This window comes from Cervus canadensis, chromosome 4 (genome assembly GCF_019320065.1).
Source record: "Cervus canadensis isolate Bull #8, Minnesota chromosome 4, ASM1932006v1, whole genome shotgun sequence".
Classification (NCBI taxonomy): domain Eukaryota; kingdom Metazoa; phylum Chordata; class Mammalia; order Artiodactyla; family Cervidae; genus Cervus; species Cervus canadensis.
The window spans coordinates 88,016,173-88,039,260 of NC_057389.1; the positions used below are offsets into that span (position 1 = coordinate 88,016,173).

Consider the following 23,088-nt stretch of genomic DNA (forward strand, 5'->3'; position numbering starts at 1 on the left):
GTTGGCTCATCTCTGTTTTTCTAATGATCTCTCTAACTTTGCTGTGTCAGTGCAGTTGAGAAAAGGAAACAGGCTTTGCAGCCAGGAAGACTGGAGAGGCGCCCCGGGATGTGAAGCGTTGGGCTTTTAGACTTAATTCAGAAAATCATGAGAGTGTCTTTGGCAGAGAGTCTTAACTTGGCTAAAAGAGGAGAAATGGGGACGTCAGAATTGTCCGCTTAGATCCAGAGGAATAATTACATCTCCCGGGGCGTGTTCGCGTTGTCACCAAGAGTTCCACATGTGCGGGGCCGCGTGGTCGCATCGGGCACTGGATTGAGTTGTCAGTCCGTCGGGGGCTTGTCCTGGAGGCCCTGCTGGAGCCAATCCTGCTGCAGAGCCAGTGGGGACCGCCCGGATATTAAAAGCAATTTGGGGTTCAGCCATGTGTTCACAAACAAGTGACATCTGGGAGGTGCAGCCTGAGATGGGGCTCCACGCTTACATTGCCGGGCGGCGTAGCATGAAATTACTGAACCAGTCAGTGTGGTGCTCTGAGCTGGGCCGGGGTTCCAAGGGCCTGGCAGCTGGGGTAGGGCCCCACAGGAGTGGCCACTGGCCCTGGGGTGCCCATCCATGGCTGCCTGATGTCAGCTCCTGGGCTGTTCGCTGGTGACCCTCCGAGCTCCGCTGCCCTATAACTAGTCTGGGCTGGAGAGGCTGCCTGGGCACTTGGCCTCGCAGATGACAAGCTGAGGTATCAGGGGCAGGGGACTGTTCGGGTTCCGTGGTGCTAGGGCTGTGGATTTAAGGGAGGGGGTGGGTGGGGAAGAGGGGCAGCCAGAGCCCGCTTCCCACTGAGCTGGGGCCTCTCCCTGCAGCCTGAGTGCCTGCCCTCCAATCTGTGTCCCCTTCTAGCACATTCCTCTGACACAGCCCTGGGGGAGAATGGCCACTTCCCAGGCGCTAGAGACCCTTTTACTTGCTGGTTCATTAGCTTCTCAGGTGCCCAGTGAACCCCCCACTCCCTCCATCGACCCATTTCTGTCATTCTCTCTGTTGACACATGAAATGCTAAATGCCCAGGCTCACCAGCCTGTGTGAACTTCAGGTGTGCCTGCTCTTTCTTCCTGATCAGGGTCAGCAAACGGGGCCCGCAGATGAAACCTGGCTGGTTGACTGTTTCTGGTACTGTCTGCAAACAGACCCTTGCTTAGATGTCTTTGTTCTTCTGGCCACGTCATGTGGCATGCGGGATCTTAGTTTCCCAAACCAGGGATTGAACCTGAGCCCCCTGCAGTGGAAGCTCAGAGTCTCAACCACTGAACTGCCAGGGGAGTGCCGAGTGTTAGGTTTTTAAAGAGCTGGGGGAAAAAAAGTCAAAAGAAGTTATATGTGACACATGGCAGCTAGATGAAACTCACATTTCACATTGATAAAGTTTTTTAAATTAATTTCTGTGTTTGGCTGTGCTAGGTCTTAGTTGCAGGATGTTCCCTGACTGGGGATCGAACCCAGGCCCCCTGCCTTGGGGGCTCAGAAACTCAACCACTGGACCACCAGGGAAGTACCGATAAATAGAGTTTTATTGGCACAGGCTCACCCATTCATTGACATGCTGTGCAGGGGCTGCTTGCATTTGGGTGTGGAGCTGAGTAGTCGTAACAGGCCATCTCACCTGCAAAGTAGAAAATATTTGCTGTTGGCTCTTGTCAGGAATGTGCAGTTCCTGGTCTAGAGAATCGATTTTGTGGACACCCTGGCTCCAGGCAGTCAGGGCTGAAGGGTCCCCCTCACTCTTTCCTCCACCGCCCCCAGGGTCTGTGGCATCAGAGGGGCTGTTCCCTCCCAGCACGTTGGCCCCCAGCTGCTGCATCACTGATTTTAACCAAGGAAAATTTATACCCATGACTGGGGGATTGGGTGGACTATGGAATATTATGCAGTCACAAAAATAGGTTCACTGTTTACTGACGTGGAAAAATGGGAATGGCATTTTGGGCGGAAAAACTAGGTTTTGGATCATGAATATGTAATCCCATCATGTGTGTGTGTTGGGGGGAGGGGTATTTACCAAATGTTGATCGATGTTAGCTCCATGGGGTAGAATTGGAGGACTCAGCAGGCCTGAGATCAGAGCCAGCGGCGGCCAGTCCTGCCTCAGGTCACATGCTGCTGCTTTGGTTTTGACCTATCCCTTTCCCTTGACCTCCCCAAGCTCCGCAACCCCGCTCCTGCAGCCCTGTCTCTCTCTCCAGCTTTCCTGATGGATCTTGCCTGCATCAGGCTCTGACTCTGGGCCTCATGACCAGGCCCACCGGTGTTCCAGAAGACACCTTCCCCACCTCCGTTGTCTCCCAGGCTGGCTGCCCCCTTCAGGCAGGTGTCCAGGGCTTGCCTGGGGCTGCAGGGGCCACCTCCACGGGCCTATGCTCCATTTCCAAGAACAGAATTCCCCAGGCAGGCGTTGTAGTGGGATTACCAACTGGGAAGATGAGAGGGCTGCTCCATCTTCACTGCAGAAAATGAAGTGTGCACACATCAGCCTTTTAGTTCTGAGCTCGAATTAGTCCTACAAGGCTGCACGCCACGTTGGATTAGCTGTGCGGCCTCGTTGCTCCTGCGGTGGGTGGCACTGGGTGAAGCCTGACAAGGGCCTCCTGCCTCCACCGGGGCGCCCCACAAGGCGCAGGAGTTGACTTCGGATTAAACAGAGCAAGAGAGGTTTAGAACCCAGCTTGAACGCTGGGAGCCCCGCACGCTTAGCTGGTTTTCCGCCTGTTGTCTGGGCCGCTGCCTAGCAGCTCTCAGTCTCTGGGCAAGTCTGCTCCCCGGCAAGGTGTCTGCTGAGCGTGGAGGGCGGGAAGACCTGGCCTCCACATCCCCCCACTTCTGGATCTGGGTTGGGGGGCCTCCCCTGAAACCTCCCACCCGGGCTACCTCGAACTTCACTGCTGTGAAATATGAACCAAATTGTCCCCGCTGCTCCAAGGACGCCTGCCTTCTGTTTGGTGACACCGCGCCTGCTCTGGGTGATTAACTGAGAGCCCCTCCCCATGAGGGGAGGTGACAGAACAGGGCGGGGTGGGGGCGGGCAGAGGAGGGCCAGACGGACGGATGCTTCTCTGGCCCACCCACACCCGAGGTGCCGGCCTGGGCACCTCTGCGCCTCCCTGGCTCCCTGATTTATGGAGCTGTGGTGGCCACTGCTCAGGGTCTGCGGTCAATGCCGTATAAAATAAGCTTCCCTCCCCCGAGCCTCCCCCAGGCTTCCTGTCACTCTGTCCCTGCAGCAGCTTGAAGCCGGTCCCCCGCCATATCCCGCCCTGGGAACTCAGGATGCACACAGCAGTGTGGGGAGGGAGGGAGCGGAGAGGAGCGCACGGCCCCCGCTCTGCCTCCCCGCTCACTTTGGCTTTGGCTTTAACTCTGACCATTTAGAACAGGTCCGGCCTGATTTGGAAGGGGGGTCTCAGGCAGAGTCTCCCTGCATCACTGTGACCTTGGATGGGCGGTGGGGGCTCGGGGGGAGCTACCTCCTCCCCTCGGTCGTGACCTGATGTCCCCTGGGCAGGGGTGAGAGCCTGGTCTGGAGGAAGGGTCGGGAGCAGTTGTTGCGCCATCTTTTCTGTTGTCACCACCCCAACCCCACAGACCACTTGGACACTTTTGTCCTCTGTGCCCACCATGAGGTTCTGACTCCATGGGTACACCCCACGTCTTTTCAGAGAGGGAAGCCTTTCTGTCCCTGAGAAGGAGTCTTCTCCCCTGGGGACTGTGTGCCCCCATGAAGACACTCCCAAGGACGGGTCTGGGGAGCAGCCTTGGAGGCAGAGAGAGACACCCTCACCAGCTCATATGCAGGCAGGACTTCCACCAGCCTGAGGTTCAGAGCCCACCTGTCATCCCTGCTCCACTCCCTGCTACTCTGTCTGGGGGGCTGGTGGGGGACATACATGCCCCAAGTCCCTCCAAGACAGCCTTGCAGCTGAGAAGCCTTCTGTTTGTCTTCTCAGGAAGTCAGAGTGATTGCAAAGAATCACAAATGCATTGTAGCTGCAGCCCCTCCCCCAGGGAGCACGCCAGTCTGTTGCGTCCCCTCTGCCCCCCTGGCCTGTGTTCATTCTGGCGCCCGTCAGCCCAGAGCCCCCTCCCCCACCCCTGTTGTCTTCGTCTCCTGTCCGCCGCCCCCCACCTCCTGCCCAACCGCCTGGGGTTGTCGCCTGGGTTACAGGCCTCTGTGTTCAGGCTCCCCACTCAGAGGGTGGCCCTAGAGACACTCTAAGTGCCCTTGCGCTGGTCTCTCTGGGGGCTGCCCGCTCCTCACGGTGCCACTTCAGCCGGCTGTTCCCCTGGTGGGTTGCCAGCGCTGGGGGTCCCCACCAGCAAGCACACGACCACACGGCTCTGGCCCGGGTGCTGGCCGCTGCGGGCTTGCTCACCCCACTGGGCCTGCTGCCCCTCATCCTTGTGGCTTTGCTGTGTTTTCCCACGAGAACTGGGAGCTTGTGATTCAGATCCACAGACCAGAGTTTCGGCACTGTGAATTGTGGGGCTGCACCATCTGTGGGCTGTCCCTGCCCTCTCCCCACCCACTCAGCACCAGGAGCCCCCCAGTGTGACAACCACAAGCGTCCCAGATATCGCCCAGTGTCCCCTAGGGCTGTTGGATCCCCCGTGTGAGAGCCCTGGGCCAGCGGGGCTCCTCAGGGGGGGCATCTTTGCCCTCCCGAGGTATCCAGCCCATGTTGCCCAGAGGTGCTGCCAGAGGGTCTGTTCTGGGGGAAGTGGCTGCGTCTGGCCCAGGGAAGGCATGGAGGCTTTTCTTAGGTCAGGCTGTAGTTTGGGTCAGGGGACTTCACGGGCACACCAGCACCTAGACCTTTCTACTGTCCTGCCGTGGACAGAATTTGGTTCTTGGCCATGGTCAACACTGAGACTTGGGATGGTGGGGTTTCTACAGAGGGCAGATGGGCTGGCTCCCCTTGGAGCCTGGGGAACAAAGGGAGACTAGTCCACGGGTGTCCCAGTCACCAGAGGGGCGGGGGGTGAAGGGCTGCAGTGAGAGGAGAGCTGAGGGGCTTGTGGGTCCTCAGGCAGAACGCCATTGGGAAGCATGGCCCAGAGCACCCGGTTTATTAGCATCTGGGTAGAGGGGGAGGAGGGAAAGCTATGACAAACCTAGGCAGCATATTAAAAAGCAGACATTCCTTTGCCAACAAAGGCCCGTCTAGTCAAAGTTATGGTTTTTCCAATAGTTGTGTATGGATGTGAGAATTGGACCATAGGAAAAAATGAGCACCAAAGAATTGATGCTTTTGAACTGTGGTGCTGGAGAAGACTCTTGAGAGTCCCTTGGACTGCAAGGAGATCAAAACAGTCAATCCTAAAGGAAATCAGTCCTGAATATTCATTGGAAGGGCTGATGTTGAAGCTGAAGCTCCAATAATTTGACCACCTGATGTGAAGAGCTGACTCACCAGAAAAGATCCTGATGCTGGGAAAGACTGAAGGCAGGAGAAGGGGATGACAGAGGATGAGATGGTTGGATGGCATCACTGACTCCACGGACATGAGTTTGAGCAGTCTCTGGGAGCTGGTGATGGACAGGGAGGCCTGGCGTGCTGCAGTCCATGGGGTCGCAAAGAGTTGGACACGACTGAGTGACTGAACTGAACTGAGAAGGGGAGAAGTCTGGGGACCCTCACAGGAGGACCAGTTCGGCTGCTGGGCTGCAGCCACAGTGCTACGCGGATGAGGCTTTTCTGTGTAGAGGAGGAAAGAGAGTGACCTTGGGGTGGGGGTAGCATCCTGGGGGTCAAAGGTTCGATCTGTGACCTTGCCCAGCCCCCAGGAAGCAGCCTCCCCAGCGAAGGACGGACGTGGGAGCCCTGGGAGCCCTGCACCTAATGGTTTTGTTTATGAAGCGCTTCCGAGGGCTTCCAGTGGATTTCCTAATGAACTGGTTTGTTATTGCGTCCCCTGCTGCAGCGTGCTGGTGATTACATCAGAGACAGGGGGCCAGGCTGCGAGCTGGCCTGGCAGATGCCGGCTCCTCAGCAGGGGATCTTCCCTGTCCTTGGGTGTTTAACGCTTTGTGGGCAGACGTGCCCCCTGCCCCCACCCCGGGATTGTTCCCTCGGAAGCATGTGTGCTGCTCCCCGTCTGCATCTGCTCAGCAGCAGTCACCCTGCAAATGCCGGGAGACAGGAAGAAGCTGTGCAGAGGGGGACACGGACGGGGGACAGGACGCCTGGGATGCTCAGACTCCGGGAGACCACAAAAGGCACGATGTGGGGGACAGGCAGCATCAGCCAGCGGGGGCTTCTGGAGGAGGGAAGGTTCAAGACCTGGCCCGGTCACACCTGTATCTCAGACTTCTGGCCTCCAGGGCTGGGCGGGGACAACATCCTGTGGCTTTCGGGCCCTCTCCCCTGTCGAGGGCACTCTGTGACATGAATACACCAGAGTCTTGAACGCTTCCATCCATCAGAGGAGCAGGGATGTGACCCGAGTCCTCTGGATGCTGCCGGCCCTACTCAGACTGGAGCAGGGCCTCTCCAACAAGGGGTGGAGGGCCGGTTACCCCCAGCGCAGATGCTGCAGGGTGTGTGCGTTCCTAGGGATCAGGTTCCAGTGGGCCCCCAGCTCCCTAGCTGCTGGCCCCTGGTGGAGGGGGTGGGGCAGGTGCCCCACATGAGCTTTTTGTAGGGGATACAGTGACTTCACAGGGTGCCTCTGGGGTCCTTCCTGCCCACTTCCTACAGCACAGAGGGGTCTTACCCTCAGTGGGGGAGCTCCAGCTTCCTGCCCCTGCTACAGCCCCAGACCCCGTCCTCTGCCTCCGCGAGTTGGGGCATTTGTGTACCTGGAGTCGGGGGGGGGGGGTGACCGTGATTATTAGTGACTGCCCAGGTTCCTCTCCCTTGCGATGCCTCCTGCAGCTGAGAGGCCAAGGGAACCCTGAACTGAGGGCAGACATCGTGAGGTGGGGAGGGCCGTAGGGATGTGAGGGGGGGGGTTCCTATCAGAATCGGAGCTTTGAAGACTGTGGACTGAACACGTGGGGTAAAGAAAGTAGAACGGAAAGGAAAAAGCAGGTCACATCCGTCAGAAGACAAGGAGATGGTTGCCGTTAGCAAAGAGTCTGCCGAGTGAGGGGAGTTAATAGTCTCCATGGCCAGGACTGTGTTAACTCAGTGCCTGTGGGTTCTGAACCACGTGGCAGGAGACTGGAGACGGCCTGATGCCCACGTGCGGATGGGCCGTCCATCCAGGCACCGAAACACTGTGCACCCCGAGAGGAACGAGGGGCTGGTTACGTGCTCCATTCCAGGGGGAGGCACGTGGGAATGGTGATGGCCGGGTCTTCTCTGGGATGACCGGATGCCTCTGTCCTGTGTGGGGATGCAGGGTATACCCTGGAAGGAGGAAGTGGGAACTGCGGGGGTGGGGATGGAGTGGGGTGGGGGAGCGGAGTGGGGCTGAGTGTCTGCTGCCCTCTGTTCCTCAGACTCTGCACCCTGCGAGGGGCTGGCTCTTCCCCCAGTCTGTCCTGAGCTGCGTCTCTGTGTGTGGGGGCAGAGCCCGGGAGGGGCACACTGGTGAACACCTGCCAGGAGACGGGAGCCCTCACTCTCCTCTGCTGAGGATCCCCCCAAATCCTGGGCCCCTACATTCTTTAGATCTCAGGCCTCAGGACCCAAATAATTTGGTCCAACCCGTGGCTTCACGGATGGTTTTTGTGTGTTTGTTCCCCAAAGAGGCCCCCAGCTTGAGATGAATACAGAGCCCCTGGCAGTGTCTTCCGGGGGTCTTGTCTGAAGTCCTGACCAGGGAGACCTGTAGAAAAGGGGCCTCAGGGTCACCGGGAACAGGCTGGGGTCAGGGGGTGTCTCGTGTGAGGGCGGGGTCAGTGGAAACCCTTCTCCCGGCCGTGGGGCTTGACATGAGGGAGAGTTTCCTTTTGTGCTGAGGTGTTAAAGGAAGGTCTGGCTTTCAGTAGGTTTTTCATTTGATCTTTCATTACACTCTCCCAAAGCACATCGTTTTATATGATTTCAGATTTGCTGGAGATGATTACAGTTTGTAAAGCGTAATTCCTTAGGCATTGAGAATGCACTAGGAGGCTGGGGAACCAGACAGAGAGCAGCCCAGATGCCTTTCATGGAACAGATGAATGGGAGGAAGGGGGCCCGGAGGGGAGGGGGCCAGAGGAAGAGGAGGGAGCGTTGGAGGGGTCTTGTTTTAGGATCAGGATGCCCCAGTACTGGGAACATTGCTTAGGTGATCCCATTTCCAACCCTGACGGCATGAGGCCGAGGAGAGGATGTGCAGTCTTGTGCCGTCACGGTTGGAAATGAGATCACATAAGCGAAGCTCCCAGTACTGGGGCATCCTGATCCTAAAACAAGATCCTTGTCTCCAAGGCAAGCCAGCGCCACCCTCCCAAGGAAGGTGCAGGGCGCATATCTGAGCTTGTGGGATGTTGCTTTCTGATGCCTTCTTTACATTTAGCAAAATGCTTGCTGAGGGGACCCCGGATTCAGTGGGACCCACTCCAGCACTGTCAGTGGCTGGGCATGTCCTGGGAAGCCCTGGGGAAGGGTAGGATGCCAGGGTGCTGGAAGGAACCCTCGTTCCCTTTCTCTGTAGACACCCTGTTCTGACCTTGCCCTGGAAGTAGGCATCCTCCGAGGACTTCGGAGAAAGGAGCAGAGCAGTAATGTTTTCTGAGACTTTCTGCCTCTGGAAATAGGGAACAAACAAAAACGGCAGAAAAACAGCGCAGTGGAATGTCTGACCCTGGAGTCTGAGGCGCTCTCCCGGGAGCTGCTGCTGAGGACAGGGCTGACGGTTTGCTGGGTGTAGAGTCTCTGTGGGCGATGGTTTCCTCCAGAACTTGGAGGTCTGACTCACGCGTGGTTTTTGTCCTCTACTGTGGCAGAAAGCCAGCTGCTTTTCCAGTCCCCCATCCTGGGTGGGTGGTAGGTGTTACTGCCTTCTAGAAACTTCTTTAATCCTCTTTGTGTTCTGAAGTTTCTTTATTACGTCCTTGGTGTGAGTCTGATTTTAGCCACCTGACACTCCTTCGGCCGTTTTGGTCTAGAAACTAATGATTCTGGGAAATTTTCCTCAGTTACTTCATTGATGGCTTTGTTTTCCATCTCTTCTCTTTGTTTCAAACTCTCTTATTCAGTTGGACTTTCAGATTGTGTGATCTTGTTTCTTTATACTTTCTTACCTCTTTGCTACTTTGTCTAGTCCTTTTATCTTTTGAATTTTTAGTTGTTATTTTTTGGTACACCGTGCGGCCCCAGGTGCCCCTGACTTGCGAGTCTCATAGCTGTGGTTTAGGGGAGCAGGAAATGGCTCATTTAGACCCCAACCATCTGGCCATGGTACTGGCCTGTCCTCCCAGCATCCTCCTCCTGCCCGGAAGCCGTGGGTGTGGGATGGCTCAAGGGAGAGCTTCATGGGCCTGGAAGGGTCAGCAGGTGGAGTTGGACCTTGTCAAGGATCAAGGCCAGAGATGAGTGAGGGTGGACGGAGGAATGGAGCCGGGGGTCCCTGCTCCCCTCTCCCCACTGAGGCCTGGCTGTACTCGGGCCCTGCAGCTCAGAGACTAAGAGCTTCCTTCCCCAGAGGAACCAGGCGTCCCCAGGAGGCACCGCGGCTCCGCGCCCCATGTGGGGCACCCCTGCGTCTCTGCCTGGACAGCTCATGCTGAGCGCTGCTGGACCCCAGGGGCCATCCTCTCTGATCCGCACAACAATTCTCATTTCTGTTTTTTCAAGCTGTGGAGAGAAAAGAAAAGTCTGTTTATCCTGCATGGCTCCCCTGGTCTGATAACCAGAGATAGACCTCTGTTCTACTCTGTTTTCTCATTTTCCTCAAACTCAGCTACAGGTCCTGCGAGACCTGGGCACGCATGGCACTGCTTTGATGTGTCACTCTTCCGATGTGGTGACAACCCGCCTGCTCCCAGCTGGGCGAGTGGATCAGGCCCAGGGCCCCTGAACTCCACCGTCGTAACTCTCACCATTTGTCATTTGGAAGTGACAGGTGTGCGTCTTGTTGAGGCTCTGACGGGTGCTGTCAAGACTCGGCCTTCTGTATAAGGCTGTGATGGGATCAAGCCGTGGGGTAGGGGGTTCATGTAGGTGGGTGCTTACATGCCCCCTGTTGGGGGCACCCTGTGTGGGGAGCAGCCCAGGCCCCAGTGGCCAGGGTGCTGCCCTGTGTGGAAACCCTGATGCCCCTGAATCCTTCCTGCCCTCTTCCTTCCTGACCCCTCTGTCTTCTCTCCCCCATTCACCCCCTTCTCTCTCTGAATCCCTTCCTTCTGCAGAACTGAAGCTGGCCGGCCACATGTACACTGGGGTCCTTAGGGACCCTGGCGAGTCCCTGGGGCTCAGTAACTGGGGGGGAGGGTGAGGAGGCAGGAGGAGCCCCCCACCCTCCTCCAGGGCCTTGAAAGGGCAGAGAGTGCCCAGAACTGGAGGGGCCAGACTGGAAAGGCACACAGGGGGCTCTTGGTCCTGGCAGCCAAGGGGGTAGCTCAGGGGGACCTCGGGGGATGTGGCCCTTCTCAGCCCTGAGTTCCTGCCCCCTCCGCAGGCATTTAAGGAAGTTTCTCCCCATCTCCCTGGAAGCTGCTGCAGGGCCAGGCCTGTTGCTGGGCTGAGGGGCCAAGCCATTTAGCCTGAGTAGTAAGAAGGGCGTGACGGTTCCAGTGTGGGAGCTAAAAGTGGGAAACCATTTTGCTCTGGGACTTTATGGCTTCTATTGCCAAATCTAATTTAGATCAGAGCCTGTCTTTTTAAACATCCAAACCTCGGGAAGCTGAAGCCTTGGAATGTGCTTGTCAGACTGTCCTGAAGCTCCAGGAAGGTTCGTATCTGCTCTGCTCTGAGGTGAGAGGGAGCCAGGCCTGGACCTTGGGCCTTGTCTTAGATGCATCTCTGAGGTGTGGACAGAACGTAACTGCTGTTGGGTGCAGCATATTAGGGTGGATTCAGTAAGAAAAGGGGGCCCACCTGCACACCCACCAGCATGAGAAATAGAATAAAACTCACCCCCAAGACTGGCCCTTTTGTGTCTTCTGCCAGGGACCCTGGTGAGGTGACTGAGGGGTTGACCGCTTCATTTAGGTGTCATTCAGGGACCTTGATTCCTGTGTTCCTCTACTTGTGAGCATTGGCGTCGTTAAGTCAGAAAACCTCGGGCTGGCCTGGCAGAATGTGTGAGATCTGTGGCTTGAGGTTAGGAGCTAGCACCTCTGTAAGAAGGAGACTTGGTGCCCCCAGACTACATGGGGCCAGTCCCTTTGTCCAGCCTCCCAGTCCCCTTTAAAGTGGGGTCCAGGCCCAGCTAGGGGGTGTGCACCACTGGCCCAGGCCCACCAAGGTCCCAATGGGCTCCAGGGAGGGGGTGCATATTCTCCTAAGAGCAGCTGGCTTGGGCTGCTGGTATGAAGGCAAGTGCAGCCTGGAGGAGGTGATTCCAGGGCTGGGCCTCCAGGTGCCAGGTTCTAGGTGCTTCTGGCACCTGTGAGCACTGGATCCTGGCAGCAGGTGGTGGGGAGTGTGCATCTCACTCTCCTCAGTGAACACTGGGCCCATAGTAGGTTTCCACATAGACACCTGTCTTCCATTAACTCAGGCTGCTGGATCGCGGTACTGAAAACTGGGCAGCTGAACCACAGATATTTATCCCTCACACTTCCTGAGGCCGGGAGCCTGAGACCAGGGTGCCACTGGGGTTGGCTTCCTGGTGGGGACTCCAGTCCTGGTACGTGGACTGCCAGCTTCCTGCTGTGTCCTCACCTGGGGGTGGCGGTGGCAGGAGTCCTGTTTGTCTAGCCTATTCTTCTTATAAGGACACTGGTTCTATAGAGTTAGGGCCCCAGCCTCTTGACCTCATTTAACCTTCTTCACCTCCTAATTCCTTCTCTGTATGTACAGACATATTGAGGGGTTCAGGGCTTCAAGATACCTTGTAAAAGGGATTCTGTGACTTAAATCAAGGTTTTTCAAACTTTCTGAAAAGGGACGAGATAGTGAATATTTGTGGGTTTGGGGGCCTTCCAGTCTCTGTGACTGCTTGGCTCTGTGGTATCAGCATTAATATGACTGTGGCCACGGCCATGTGCCAATAAAACTTTATTTATAAAAACATGTGGCAGGTCAGATTCCATAATTTGCCCGGCTCTCAACCAACTTAAATGATGTACCTGCTCAATAAAGAGATTTGGAAAGAAAAAAAGCCACAAAATCATTTAATCCCAATTCTCCCATCAAAAGAACTGTGGTTGGGGTTTGATGAAGCCCTTGGCTTTCTCTGAAGATTTTTGGTTGTAACTGGGACTATACTGTAATTTTGATCATGCATGCTGTATTTCTTATGACAGCAGACCCCTCCTGAGACCATTTCTGTAGTTGAACTGGTGTTCAGAACTAGTAACCAGCCCTCGCAGGGCTGTCTGCCGGCTCCATACCTGTCCATTCGGTCCACAGGTGTAGAGTGGTGTGGTTAGAGTTGTCCTGAAGTGTGTACACATGGTGTGTGTGTGGACACACAGTGTGTTTATGTGCACCTGGCGTGTGCGTTTTTCTCTTTGTGATGCAACAGACAGTCTTTGGATTTCACATCCTTGGGTGTGATCCTTGGGAGGGGGAAGGCCTCATCTCCGGCTGGTCAGAGCTGCGCCCTCACCCTCACTGTTGCCAGCCTTCTGCTCTGCAGGTAGCCGGTGTCTGCTACCAGGGCAGGTGGGGGGGCATCCTGTCCCTCCTCCTCTGGTGGGGGGATGTGGGGGTGGAGGCCTTGTGTCTCCTCTCTGCTGTCACTTTAAACAGCTCTGTTCCTTCTGCGTCCCGCTGGTTAATTAACTTGACTGGTCAAGGGCTCTCTGAGCTGTGCTTTTGTGGGGCTGTCAGACCCTCTTGATGAGAGGCTGCGTCCGAGCCTGTTTTGTTCCAAGTGTTGGGGTGGTGCCTCCCTTTGCTTGCAACGTGGGGGGAGGCCACAGTTCCAGGCTTAGAATTTGGGGGTGGGGCCCAGTCAGTGGGGCCCAGAGCCCCCTATGGACAGGCCCACCCTGGAGGTGGACAGGCCCACCCTGGAGGCCGGCAGGGACCCACAGCCAATGCAGCCTGTCTCGCATCCTGGCCGTGGGACCCAGGCCCGATGCAGTGTGTCCACCCCAGTCCCTGCCTCTTCCTTGTCTCCTGCTGTCTGCAGATGGCCCCTTGCCCCAAGTGCTGCCTGGTGCAGGATGCTCCAAAACAGGAGCTCCACCCTGCAGCTCTGGTGGCCAAGTCTTTAAGGTACAGACCCCCTGGGGCACACTCAGGCTACAGGGGGCCAGCGGTCCTCCTCCCCTTCCAGCCCATCTCTCCATCAGAACTAATGGGTGGCATGCACTCGGGGAGAATACTCTCCGGCTGGTCCCAGCTGACAGGGCTGCTGAGCACCGGCACTGGAGGGACAGTAGAAGACGCAGTCAGCTTTAATGGCTCTGGCAGGGCCTCAGGATTGGCTGGGAGCCAGATGGCTGCCCTGAGGGTCATGGCCCGAGCCCCCTTTCCAGGCCAACCCTGCAGCTCATGGCCCCATCCTTATTCACAGGCCCAAATGAAACAGCACTGCGGGCAATTCCACTGTGCGGGGGTCATAAATCAGGAGACGGCCAGGGTAGGGGCTGTGGGGCGAGGGGGGAGCTCTGGTGTGCTCAGCCCTGCAAGTTCTTTTCGCTGGTCTTAGCAGATTCCTCTGCCAAACTGTGAGCTGAAACAAGGCGATGGGTCTATAGTGTCTGCAACCCTGGGCTCAGCTGTTCTGCCCACGGAGGTGACCGTTGCCCTGTCCTAAACCAGAGGTGTCCCTTCTGCCCCCCAGGACCTGTGGGGCCTTGCCTCCATCCCTCCCACTGCATCCTCCCCAGTGCCCATGCTCCGTGCACCTCCATGCCCACCAGCGACCAGCCATGCCCTGCCACACCAAGGACCCCACGGAGACGTGAGGGCTGCTGCTCCCAGCGCTGACCCTGGCCGGGCTATAGGCCATGGTGACATGCCCCAGGTCCACTCTGTCCCCTCCAGGGCCACACAGGTGCTTTTATTAATTACTTAAGGAAAAGCAATTGCATGGCCACTCGATACAAATCCCTCAAGCTGCTGTTGGTGGCCACACCGGCCAGGCCGCAGCCGGCCAGGATCCCGGAACCCGGGCGCCATCTGGACCCCTGCCACTCTGCAGCCAGATTGTACTGCCAGCCTCTCTCTCTTGTGCAATTTTTCATTAAATGAATTGAGTTTGCTGGAAATCGCTGGGTCGTAAGTATTCCCTCCCACTTGGTGTGGTTGGCTTATTGCTGTCCCCACGCTGAGCTCCCAGATCTGGCCTGGGAGCGGGCAGGGTTGGGGAGTAGGGGCTGCAAGAAATGCCGCATTTGCCTCCCACCTCCCTGCCCAGCATCCTCAGACTTCCGGGTTGTAAATATCTCACTGTTTCTGAACCAGCTTAGGGAGGTTGGGAAGGACTTGTCGGGGTGGTACATAATTGCTGCATTCAATTAAGTCTTTTCCTTCTGCTCCCTTCATTTCCATTGAGAAAGTGGCAGTGACGGAGGTGGTTGTACATGGAGACGGTTGTACACGGAGGCAAGACGCGCATTTAACATGGAAATGCATTCATAACATCCTTTGAAAATTGTATGGGATGAAAAAATAAGTGCATATTCAATTCTAAATGCATTCATACATACACACATCCATACACACACTTGCATTTACCTGCAGGGGCATGTTCACACACACTCAACCCGGGAAATAAAAATCCTGAGACATTTTTAAACTGTGGTTTTGGGAATAAGCATCTCCTATGCCTGTTTATCTGACAGGCGGGCATTGGAGCAGAGCTGCAGAGGCTGTGGTGCAGGTGTCCCCCAGGGGCAGCCGCCCCGAGGCCTCCTGTTGCAACTCTTGGGACAGGCGTGGCCCCCTAAGGAGGCGAGGACCGTCCCCTTCAGAGGAAGGCGAGCACAGCCCCCCAGGTCAAGCCTGCCCCGAGGAAGTGCCTCTCCCCGAAGCTGGCCTTTCCTGTCCAGCAGTGGTCCCCAACCTTTTTGGCACCAGGGACCAGTTTCGTGGAAGATGGAATTTTTCCACGGACCTGGGAAGGGGGAGTGGCTTCCATTTTGCCTCCTGGTCACCTCCTGCTGAGCAGCCCGGTTCATAACAAGCTGTGGACCAGTACTGGGTTGGGGATCCCTGCCCTGGAGTCTACACCTGGAGCCGGCAAACCGTGGCCTGTGCTACATCTGGCACCTGCCTTTTTTGGCAACAGTTTTATTGGCACTTGCCTACCCCCATGTGTTTGTAAGTTGGTCTTGCTGCTTCCCAAGTGACGACAGGGCTGAGAAGTCATCACAGAGCTCGGTAACCCATAGAGCTGGAAGCTTCCACTCTTCGGTCCTTTCCACTCTCTATGAGCAGGTCACCAGCCCTGCCCTAAACCAGCGGTCCCCTCTGTTCCTCCTACCATCTTGCCCATGGCCTCGGCCCACAGGTAAGCCGGAGGCCAGGGCTGCCTGGCTTCCTTCCCTTGACTGAAGGCTCGCTGTCCTGAGCCCAACTTCTGCAGTCCTTGCTGGGCTTCTCCGGCCCCCAGCTCCCTGGAACATCCACGGTTCCTCCTGCTTGGGGCCTAGTTCCAGGGCGCTTCTGACAGTGCAATATAAGGGAGAGGCTCCCAGAACGCATGGTGTGTGTGTGTGTTGGGGTGTTGAGAGTCTACACAGCAGAGGAGGGGGCGGAAGGACCCCATCTCAGCCCGTCCTCCTCAGGCTTGTTTGCCCCTCTCTTGCCGCGCCCAGGCACAAGGGGCTCCCCTGGCCAGGCCGGCATTGCGGCGAGTCCTGCCGGCCTGGGGTCCAGTGCCAAGCCTCCCAGACTCTCAGCTTCCTCCCCTGAAGCGGCGGCGGGGACTCTGGGCCGTGTGAGCACTTTTCTCCACATCACCTTCACTTCTTTGTTTGCCCCATGGAGATGGACAGCTTTCCCCTCTTCCTTACTCTGTAATCACCGCTGTTATAAAACATTGCATGGGCGTTTTACCTGGTCAGGGGTACATGCTTCTGACTGGGGGGAGATTTTGGTTTGAAGTGACTTCAGGCGGCCGAAGCTCAAACCACACGGCCTCTGGGCTCCTGAGTGAGCCTGGGCACCACAGTGGACCATGTGCAGATGGGGTGTGACTCTGGGGGGTGGGCCAGAGGCACCCACTGGGGGATGCAGCCTCCCCTCTCCCTCCCCATCGGGATGAGAAGACACCCTTTCCTGTCTCAAGAGAGAACTTCTTGGGAGGACAGGGTGGGCTCAGCACGCCCTGGGTAGTGTGGGGTCGCAGGCCCGTGGGCTCAGCCATCTCTCTCCTGCCCCCCCACGCAGTGCACGTGCCGGAAGGACATGGTCAAGATCTCCATGGACGTCTTCGTGCGCATTCTGCAGCCGGAGCGCTACGAGCTGTGGAAGCAGGGCAAAGACCTGACGGTGCTGGACCACACGCGGCCCACGGCCCTGAGCAGCCCAGAGCTGAGTACCTGGAGCGCCTCCCGGGCCTCCCTCAAGGCCAAGCTCCTGCGCAGGTGAGCTGCCCAGCCGCCCCGGCCGCTGCTCCTCCAGCCAGGCGGTCCCCCATTCTCCCTCTTCTCATCTCTCCTCCTCCTCCCCCCCCCCCCCCCCCCCCCCCCCCCCTCTGCTTCCCTCCTCCACCATTTCTCCTGCTTCGGAAGCAAAGTGTTTTCTCAGCCTGATTTCTTCCTCCAACTCTTAGGGCATCACCGCCAGCACTATCTATGTTGTCGGGGTCTCGGGCTCCCTCTCACTCCTTGTCTGCCCTCCCAGGGCCCCACATGCTGTCTTGTCTCAGGCTTCTGGTTCACTGTCCTGGGTGGGAGAGCCCCATTTCTGCACTGGGGCTGTGAGACCCTTCTTGACTCTTGAGCGAGGACAGGAGCTGGGAGCCTGAGGCCCCCCCCCACCCGGATGGGAGCCTCACTCCTGCCCAGCGTGTCTGTGGCTGCTTGTTCTGGTGCCTCGGGTGATGTGTTCCTTGCATCCTGGTTATGGATGGTGGTTATGGGGGTGGTTACGGTAGTTACAGGGGTGGTTGCACAGACCTGTCACCTGGATGCTCTCTGCCCCCCATTCCACCTCAGAGGCCTCCTCTGAGCCCTCCTTCCACCCAGTATGCGTGTCCCTGCCCAGCTCCTGCCTGCTGTCAGGTGGGGAAGGAGAGAGCACAATGGCCACCCCCTCCTGGCATCTGTGCTTGGCATCTGGCCAGGAGGTTGTGGGTGGCAGGGAAAGACAGCGTTGTGCAGCCTCGGAAGTGTCCATCTCCATCGCGTTCTTTCTCGGGGGAATATCCCGGCTCTCGGGGCCTGAGCTGCCCATGGACGGAGTTGAAACAGATCCCTTTTTGGTGCTCAGGGAATAGTCCCTGGGGCCTCACCGGGCTTGGGGTGTGGTTAGAGCAGGCGGGGTGGCCCGGAGCATCACACATGTCTGCGTCTGGGCTTCGGGGCCCAGCGGGCTCTCCCGTGACCTCTCGGCTCCATGGAGGTCACCCTGGATTGTAGACAGTCTGTCAACGGTGAGTGTGGCGTGTCTCAATAAAACTTCATTTACGGACACTGAAGTGGGAATTTCATACCGTTTCCACATGCCGCAGAAGGTTATTATCCTTCAACTTTGGAACCACTGAAAAACACGAACACCACTCGCAGTTTACGGGTGACACCAAAACAGACAGCAGTTCCGGGCCTCCGCGAGGCTTCCATCTGGGCCGTCAGTCACTGCTGGCAGATCCTGTCCCCACTGGCCATGGGTGGCGCCTCCCCAGAGCCTGGTCCCTGACGGGTGGGGGCCCGGCCACTTCATTCCTTGGGCAGCGCCTCCTTGGTGGCACCCCCACACTCTGCCGACACTGGGAGAAATCGTCCTGGCTGGGTGGTCACACCCGCCCGGCAGCTTCTCTCCCCCGGGGCCGGCCTCCGTTCTGTGCTCTCATCCGTGTTTCCACCCTCACCCCCTCTCTGAGAGCGTTGCCTCAGTGCTCCCCGCTACTCCTGACAGCCCGCGTGGAGGGGAGGCTCGCTTCTGTCTCTGCCGTTGTCTCTCCCTTTGATTTCCCACTCCGTGTGTTCCTCCCCGAGAGTACTGCCTCAGGGTGGCTCCTCATCTCTCCCAAGAGCAGGAAGTGAGCCTGCTGACTCTTCAGCTGCCGGCTCCCAACCCGATCCAACGTTGCAGGGTGGTTGGCTGGTGGTGTCTCAGGCTATCTGGTCAGTGGAGCGACTCAGGGCTCCCTCCAGGGAGGAATGGGATGTGGGGCTGTGAGAGGAGCCTGCCCAGAGGACGAGGACAAGGCCTCGGGCCAGGCCACGCTGGAACCTTCTGTGTACAGAGGAGGAACCCCGCGCCACCCCCCCCCCCGCCCCCGCCAATGGGTCCCACAGCACAGGGCTCCTTCCCACCTTCTCTCTCTGTGCCAGCCTGGGACTGAATGACCAGCCAGGTCGTGTTCCCAAGGATACATTTAGTATGTGAGATAAGGCCGAGTCCCCCACTTTGGGGGGCATTCTCTGAAGAGGCTGACAGATGAAGGGCTCAGGAGTGGAGCCCCAAGCCCCAGATGGGGGCTGAGGCCCCCGCTAGCAGAGGCCCTTGTGAGCTTCCCTGCTGGCCGTGTGGCCGCCCTGCCCTCACCCCGCTGTGCCTGGCCTCCAGGGCCACCAGCTCGCCGAGCCTCCTTTGTTGGAGAGTTGGTTGGGGGTGCAGGGGGCACCACCCAAATATCCTTGTCTTGGGCCCGATTGGGGGGGAGCACAGAGCAGATTGGGGGAGAGAGACAACAGCAGAGATCAGAAGAGAGCCTCCCCTCCACGCTGGCTGTGAGGAGTAGCGGGGAGCGCTGAGACAATGCTCTCAGACTGGGCCAGATTGGGATAAACCTGGGTCTATCCCTAGACCGGGGTCTCCCTCCAGGCCTGCTGACATCCTCTGAGGGGACCGTCCAGGCTCTGGGGGCGGGGGTGGTGGAGCAGCATCCTTGGCTCCACTCGATGCCAGGAGCACCCCCCGCCAGTGTGACAACCACACACGTCCACATTGGGGTGGGCTCCTCCCCGGCCGTCTGTGGGCCCCCCTGCCCCCCACGTCCCTGTGTACCCTCGCCACCTCCTCTGGGTCACTGCAGTGACTCCTCGGTCCTTGCTCTGTTGCCTCATCCAGCCCCCCCCGCCCCCCCGAGGGCCCAACCTTCCTGCCCCCTCTCCCAATACCACACCCCAGATGTCACCGCAGAGCAGAGTCTGGTGTTGGCCCCTTTGGGAGAAAACGACGCTCCCTGTGGATTTACTCCTCATGCCTAAATCTTGCCTAGTGAACTGACCCCACCCTGTGATAAACAGGACCCGTAACCTGTGACCTTGTCCTTGCTGGTGCTCTGCCCAGCTGGTGTCTTGGCTGCACTCCCCTGCCCCCACTCCTGCCTGAGCAGCCCTTCTCCATATGTGGACAGTCTTTTCCTCTCAGCTCTTGATTATTTCCAACGAGAGCTGCGTCGCCCACATGTTGCCGCAGGTGTGTGTTCCACCGGCCCCTCATGTGCACCCCGCGCAGAGCGTCTGAGCAGCCAGGCTCGGTGGGGGGGGGCATGCTCATCTCTGAGCACGTGGTCCTTGTCCCTCCCCAGCCTCTGCTGCTGCCGCTGGTGGGACCTCCAGCTGCCCCTACAGGAGGCAAGAGCCTGCCAGCCTCCCTTACCCAGCCCTGCAGCTCCTACCCGCCTCCTTTCTACCTGCCATCCTCACTCCCCATGGAAACGAGGAGTCAGAGAGGACACCCCTGCCCCCTCTGCTGCTCCCAGACCCTTGAGGGGCTGGCCTGGTCTCCCCTCCTCCCTGTGCCTGATGCCCTGGCCAGATGGACACCCCTGTGCCTCCAGCTCGCTCCCACCAGCCACCTTGACCCTGCCATGCTCCTGAGCCCTCCCCCCACCATCACCTCCTGACCTGTCAGAAGGGGCCATGACCATGGGCTGCCCCCTAAACCTCTGAGGCAACTCAGTGCAAAAGGGTCTCAAACAAAAAGCAGGACCTCACAGAAGAGGCTGACAATGAGCAGAAGAACACTTACCTCTTCTCCAAGAGAGTGGGTGACGACATTTGTGGAAGAAGCTGCTTGTGTAAAAAGAAGACTTTAGAAGAGATGGCACTTGGGCATTTAAGAGAGAAAAGAGATACAAGAGGTGGGTTGGGAGACGCTTCACAATGTGGGTTAAACAGAAGACACCCAAGCCTCTGGAACGAGTAAAAGGTCAACAGAAGCAACACGGGGCCCAAATGGAATCAAACTTGGCAATTGTGATGCTGCAAGCTAATAGACAGAGGACAAGGGCCTCAAAGGTCAGGAGAGCAGTCATTTCAGCCCAGAAGTATGGACCCAGCCAAATTACCAACCACGTGTGGGAAGGGAGCAAGTCCCAGGTTTCCCCTCCTACCTGAGAAAGCTGCTGGAGGATGTGCTCCAGCTAAACAAGGGCATCAATCAAGAAAGACATGCGATCAAGGAAACTGGATCCAATCCAAGAGAGTCCAAGGCAGCCTCAGATAAGGGGATGGCCCCGGACTGTCGTTTAGAAGCAAGTGACCCCTGCCCAGGAGGCCACACCAAGAACTTGGAGATAACTAAGAACACTAAGCATCAGGGATAGGAGGCCAGTTACTGACTCCAGGATGAGAAAGCAAAGAATGCAGTGAAGCAGATCTGTTGTTCATGGACGAACTATGTTTATGGGATCAGAAAGATATAATATGGAGGGGGCCCCGGGGATCCTGTTGCAGCCAGACAGTGATTAGGGTGTGTGAGGTGACGTACCTCCTCTAGCCATCAGAAAGTTAGCCCCAGATCCTCCCAGTGTTGTTCCCAGCTAATGTTCTCATGAAACAGACTCTTCTTTGCATGCGATGTTCACTTTGCTGTCCCCTTTGCCTCCACCTTTGTGCCTAGTTTCACTTATCATGGGGAGTCCTTGAACTAGTGAGGCCCAGTAGCTGCTGGGGGGGGTGGGTTGGTGCTAGGGACAGAGCTCTGAGCCCAGTGGTGTGTTTTCTAATTTTATATATTTATATATTTGTGGCTGTGCTGGGTCTTCACTGCTACTCAGGCTTTCTCTAGTTACGACAATCAGGGGCAGCTCTCCAGTTGCAGTACATGGGCTTCTCATTGTGGTTGCTTCTCTTGTGGAGCACGGGCTTTAGGGCACACAGGCTTCAGTGGTTGGGGCGCACAGGCTTAGTTGCCCCGAGGCATGTGAGATCTTCCCGGATCAGGGATTGAACCGGTGTCTCTTGTATTGGCAGGCGAATTCTTTACTGCTGAACCACTGGGGAAGCCCCTCAGTGATGGGTTGGGGGCTGAGGAGAGTCTGGGCTCTCTAGGGACCCTGAAAGTGGGTGGGACAGGGTCAGAAGTGGCCTCTGGGGCCGGTTCCAGGTGGGGGGAGGGGAAGTGCTGGGGGAAGGGGGGTGCTGCAGGACACAGAGGCCAGGTGAGTTGGCAAGAGAACACCTGGATATGGTGGCCATTGTAGGGGTTCGCTTGGGCACCCGGCCCTGCAGCATCCGCAGACCCTGAGAGAAGCCGCCAGGTGACTGTGGGTGAAAAGCCCGCAGCTTCCCGCCTGTCTCTGAGTCAGGGCTTCACCCAGTGTGGGGAGTGTCCCCTGGTGGGCCTGAGTCTCTCGTGCTCCCTCCCATCCTGCCCTGCCTGCCTGTCCTCCCGCATCCCTCCCCATCGCTGTGCACCCCTGCACGCCATGCTGTGTGTGATGCCATGCTCTGCCCATGACGCGCCCTCCCTGGAATGCTCCCCACTCCCGCCTGTGGTCATCGGGGTGGTCCATGCTTCCAACATCCAGTAGGGCTTGTCACACGCTGGGCCATGCTTGGGCTCAGGGCACAGAGCAGCTGCCAGCCAGGGGTAGGGGCCTGCGGGTCAGTCAGGCAGCGAGCAGCAAAGGACCAGCAGCAGTCAATGGTTAGCATCAGGGGACAGTTAGAAGGAGGCATTCCGGGAGCCAGCGTCAAGGGCTAGGGCCACTGCAGACGCCCTAAGAGGAGGTGGGGGTTCTGGCCTCCGGAGCCTTTGGGGCTCCGCCTGCCCAGCCCCAGGCAGATGGCTTCTGAGTGAGCACCTGGTCCTTGTCAGTGGGAGGTCTTGGTGTCTGAGCCCACCAGGGTGGGCGGGAAGCCCTAGCCTGCAGCCTGGGCTGGCCTACTGTCCCTTCCCCAGGCAGGGCTTTTCCCCACCCACCCCCCCACCCCAGCTCCTGGGCCAGCCACACACCTCCCGTGGTCTCTAAACTTCTCTGTCCCCTCCCTGGAAGGTTCCGGGAACTGGCCGGGACATCCCCACAGCCCGAGCCCAGCAGAGGTGCCCTGGCCACTAACCTGCAGCCCGCCCCCACCCCCCATCGCTTTTCTTTCTTCTTTTTAACCCTGATTCCCCCTGGCTTTCACTCAGAAGCTGCAGCTCAGCCTTATCTGGGATGCTCACTTGGGGCCCGAGGACCTCCCTCAGTCCCTGGGGGCAGGGGCAGGGGCTGGGGGCCGGGTGCAGCTTAGACGAGGGGCCAAGGGGTCACTGCAGGCTCTGGGCGCAGGGCTCCTGCGGGTGGAGAAGACGCAGGGAAAGCCTGGGCGGGGCCAGGCCCTGCAGTGAGCCATCTGGGGTTAACAGGAGTCCTAGAGAAAAACCCCCTGACGTTTACATTCTAGACAAATTAGTCTGAAGGAAAACAGACACTGGAAAAAGACTGAGGAGGAGAGAAAACCCAGTCTAGAGAGGAAGAAAGAGCAGACCCGGAGGCCGGGGCTCTCGTAAGTGCACCGTCTGTCCGTCACGCAGGCATTTTCTACCAGCCGCTGTTTCCACCCGGGTTCACACTCCTGTCTCCCCGCGCCCTCCACACAGAGGCTCTTAGAGCCGTCCATCCCTGCATCCCATCGCCAGCTGCCATCGCACCCGCTTGATACCG

General features: G+C 57.9%; 1 protein-coding gene across 2 annotated transcripts in view; it reads left to right on the top strand.

Annotated features, from left to right (window-relative positions):
• Window positions 1–23,088, top strand: part of KDM4B (lysine demethylase 4B) — a 116,341-nt gene that overhangs the window by 72,914 nt on the left and 20,339 nt on the right. The window contains exons 10-11 of one of the 2 annotated variants that reach the window (XM_043466280.1): window positions 16,434–16,630; window positions 22,829–22,930. In XM_043466280.1, coding sequence (XP_043322215.1) covers window positions 16,434–16,630; window positions 22,829–22,930 — 299 coding nt within the window. The remainder of the gene's footprint in view (window positions 1–16,433; window positions 16,631–22,828; window positions 22,931–23,088) is intronic. The other variant, XM_043466281.1, reaches the window with a different exon arrangement.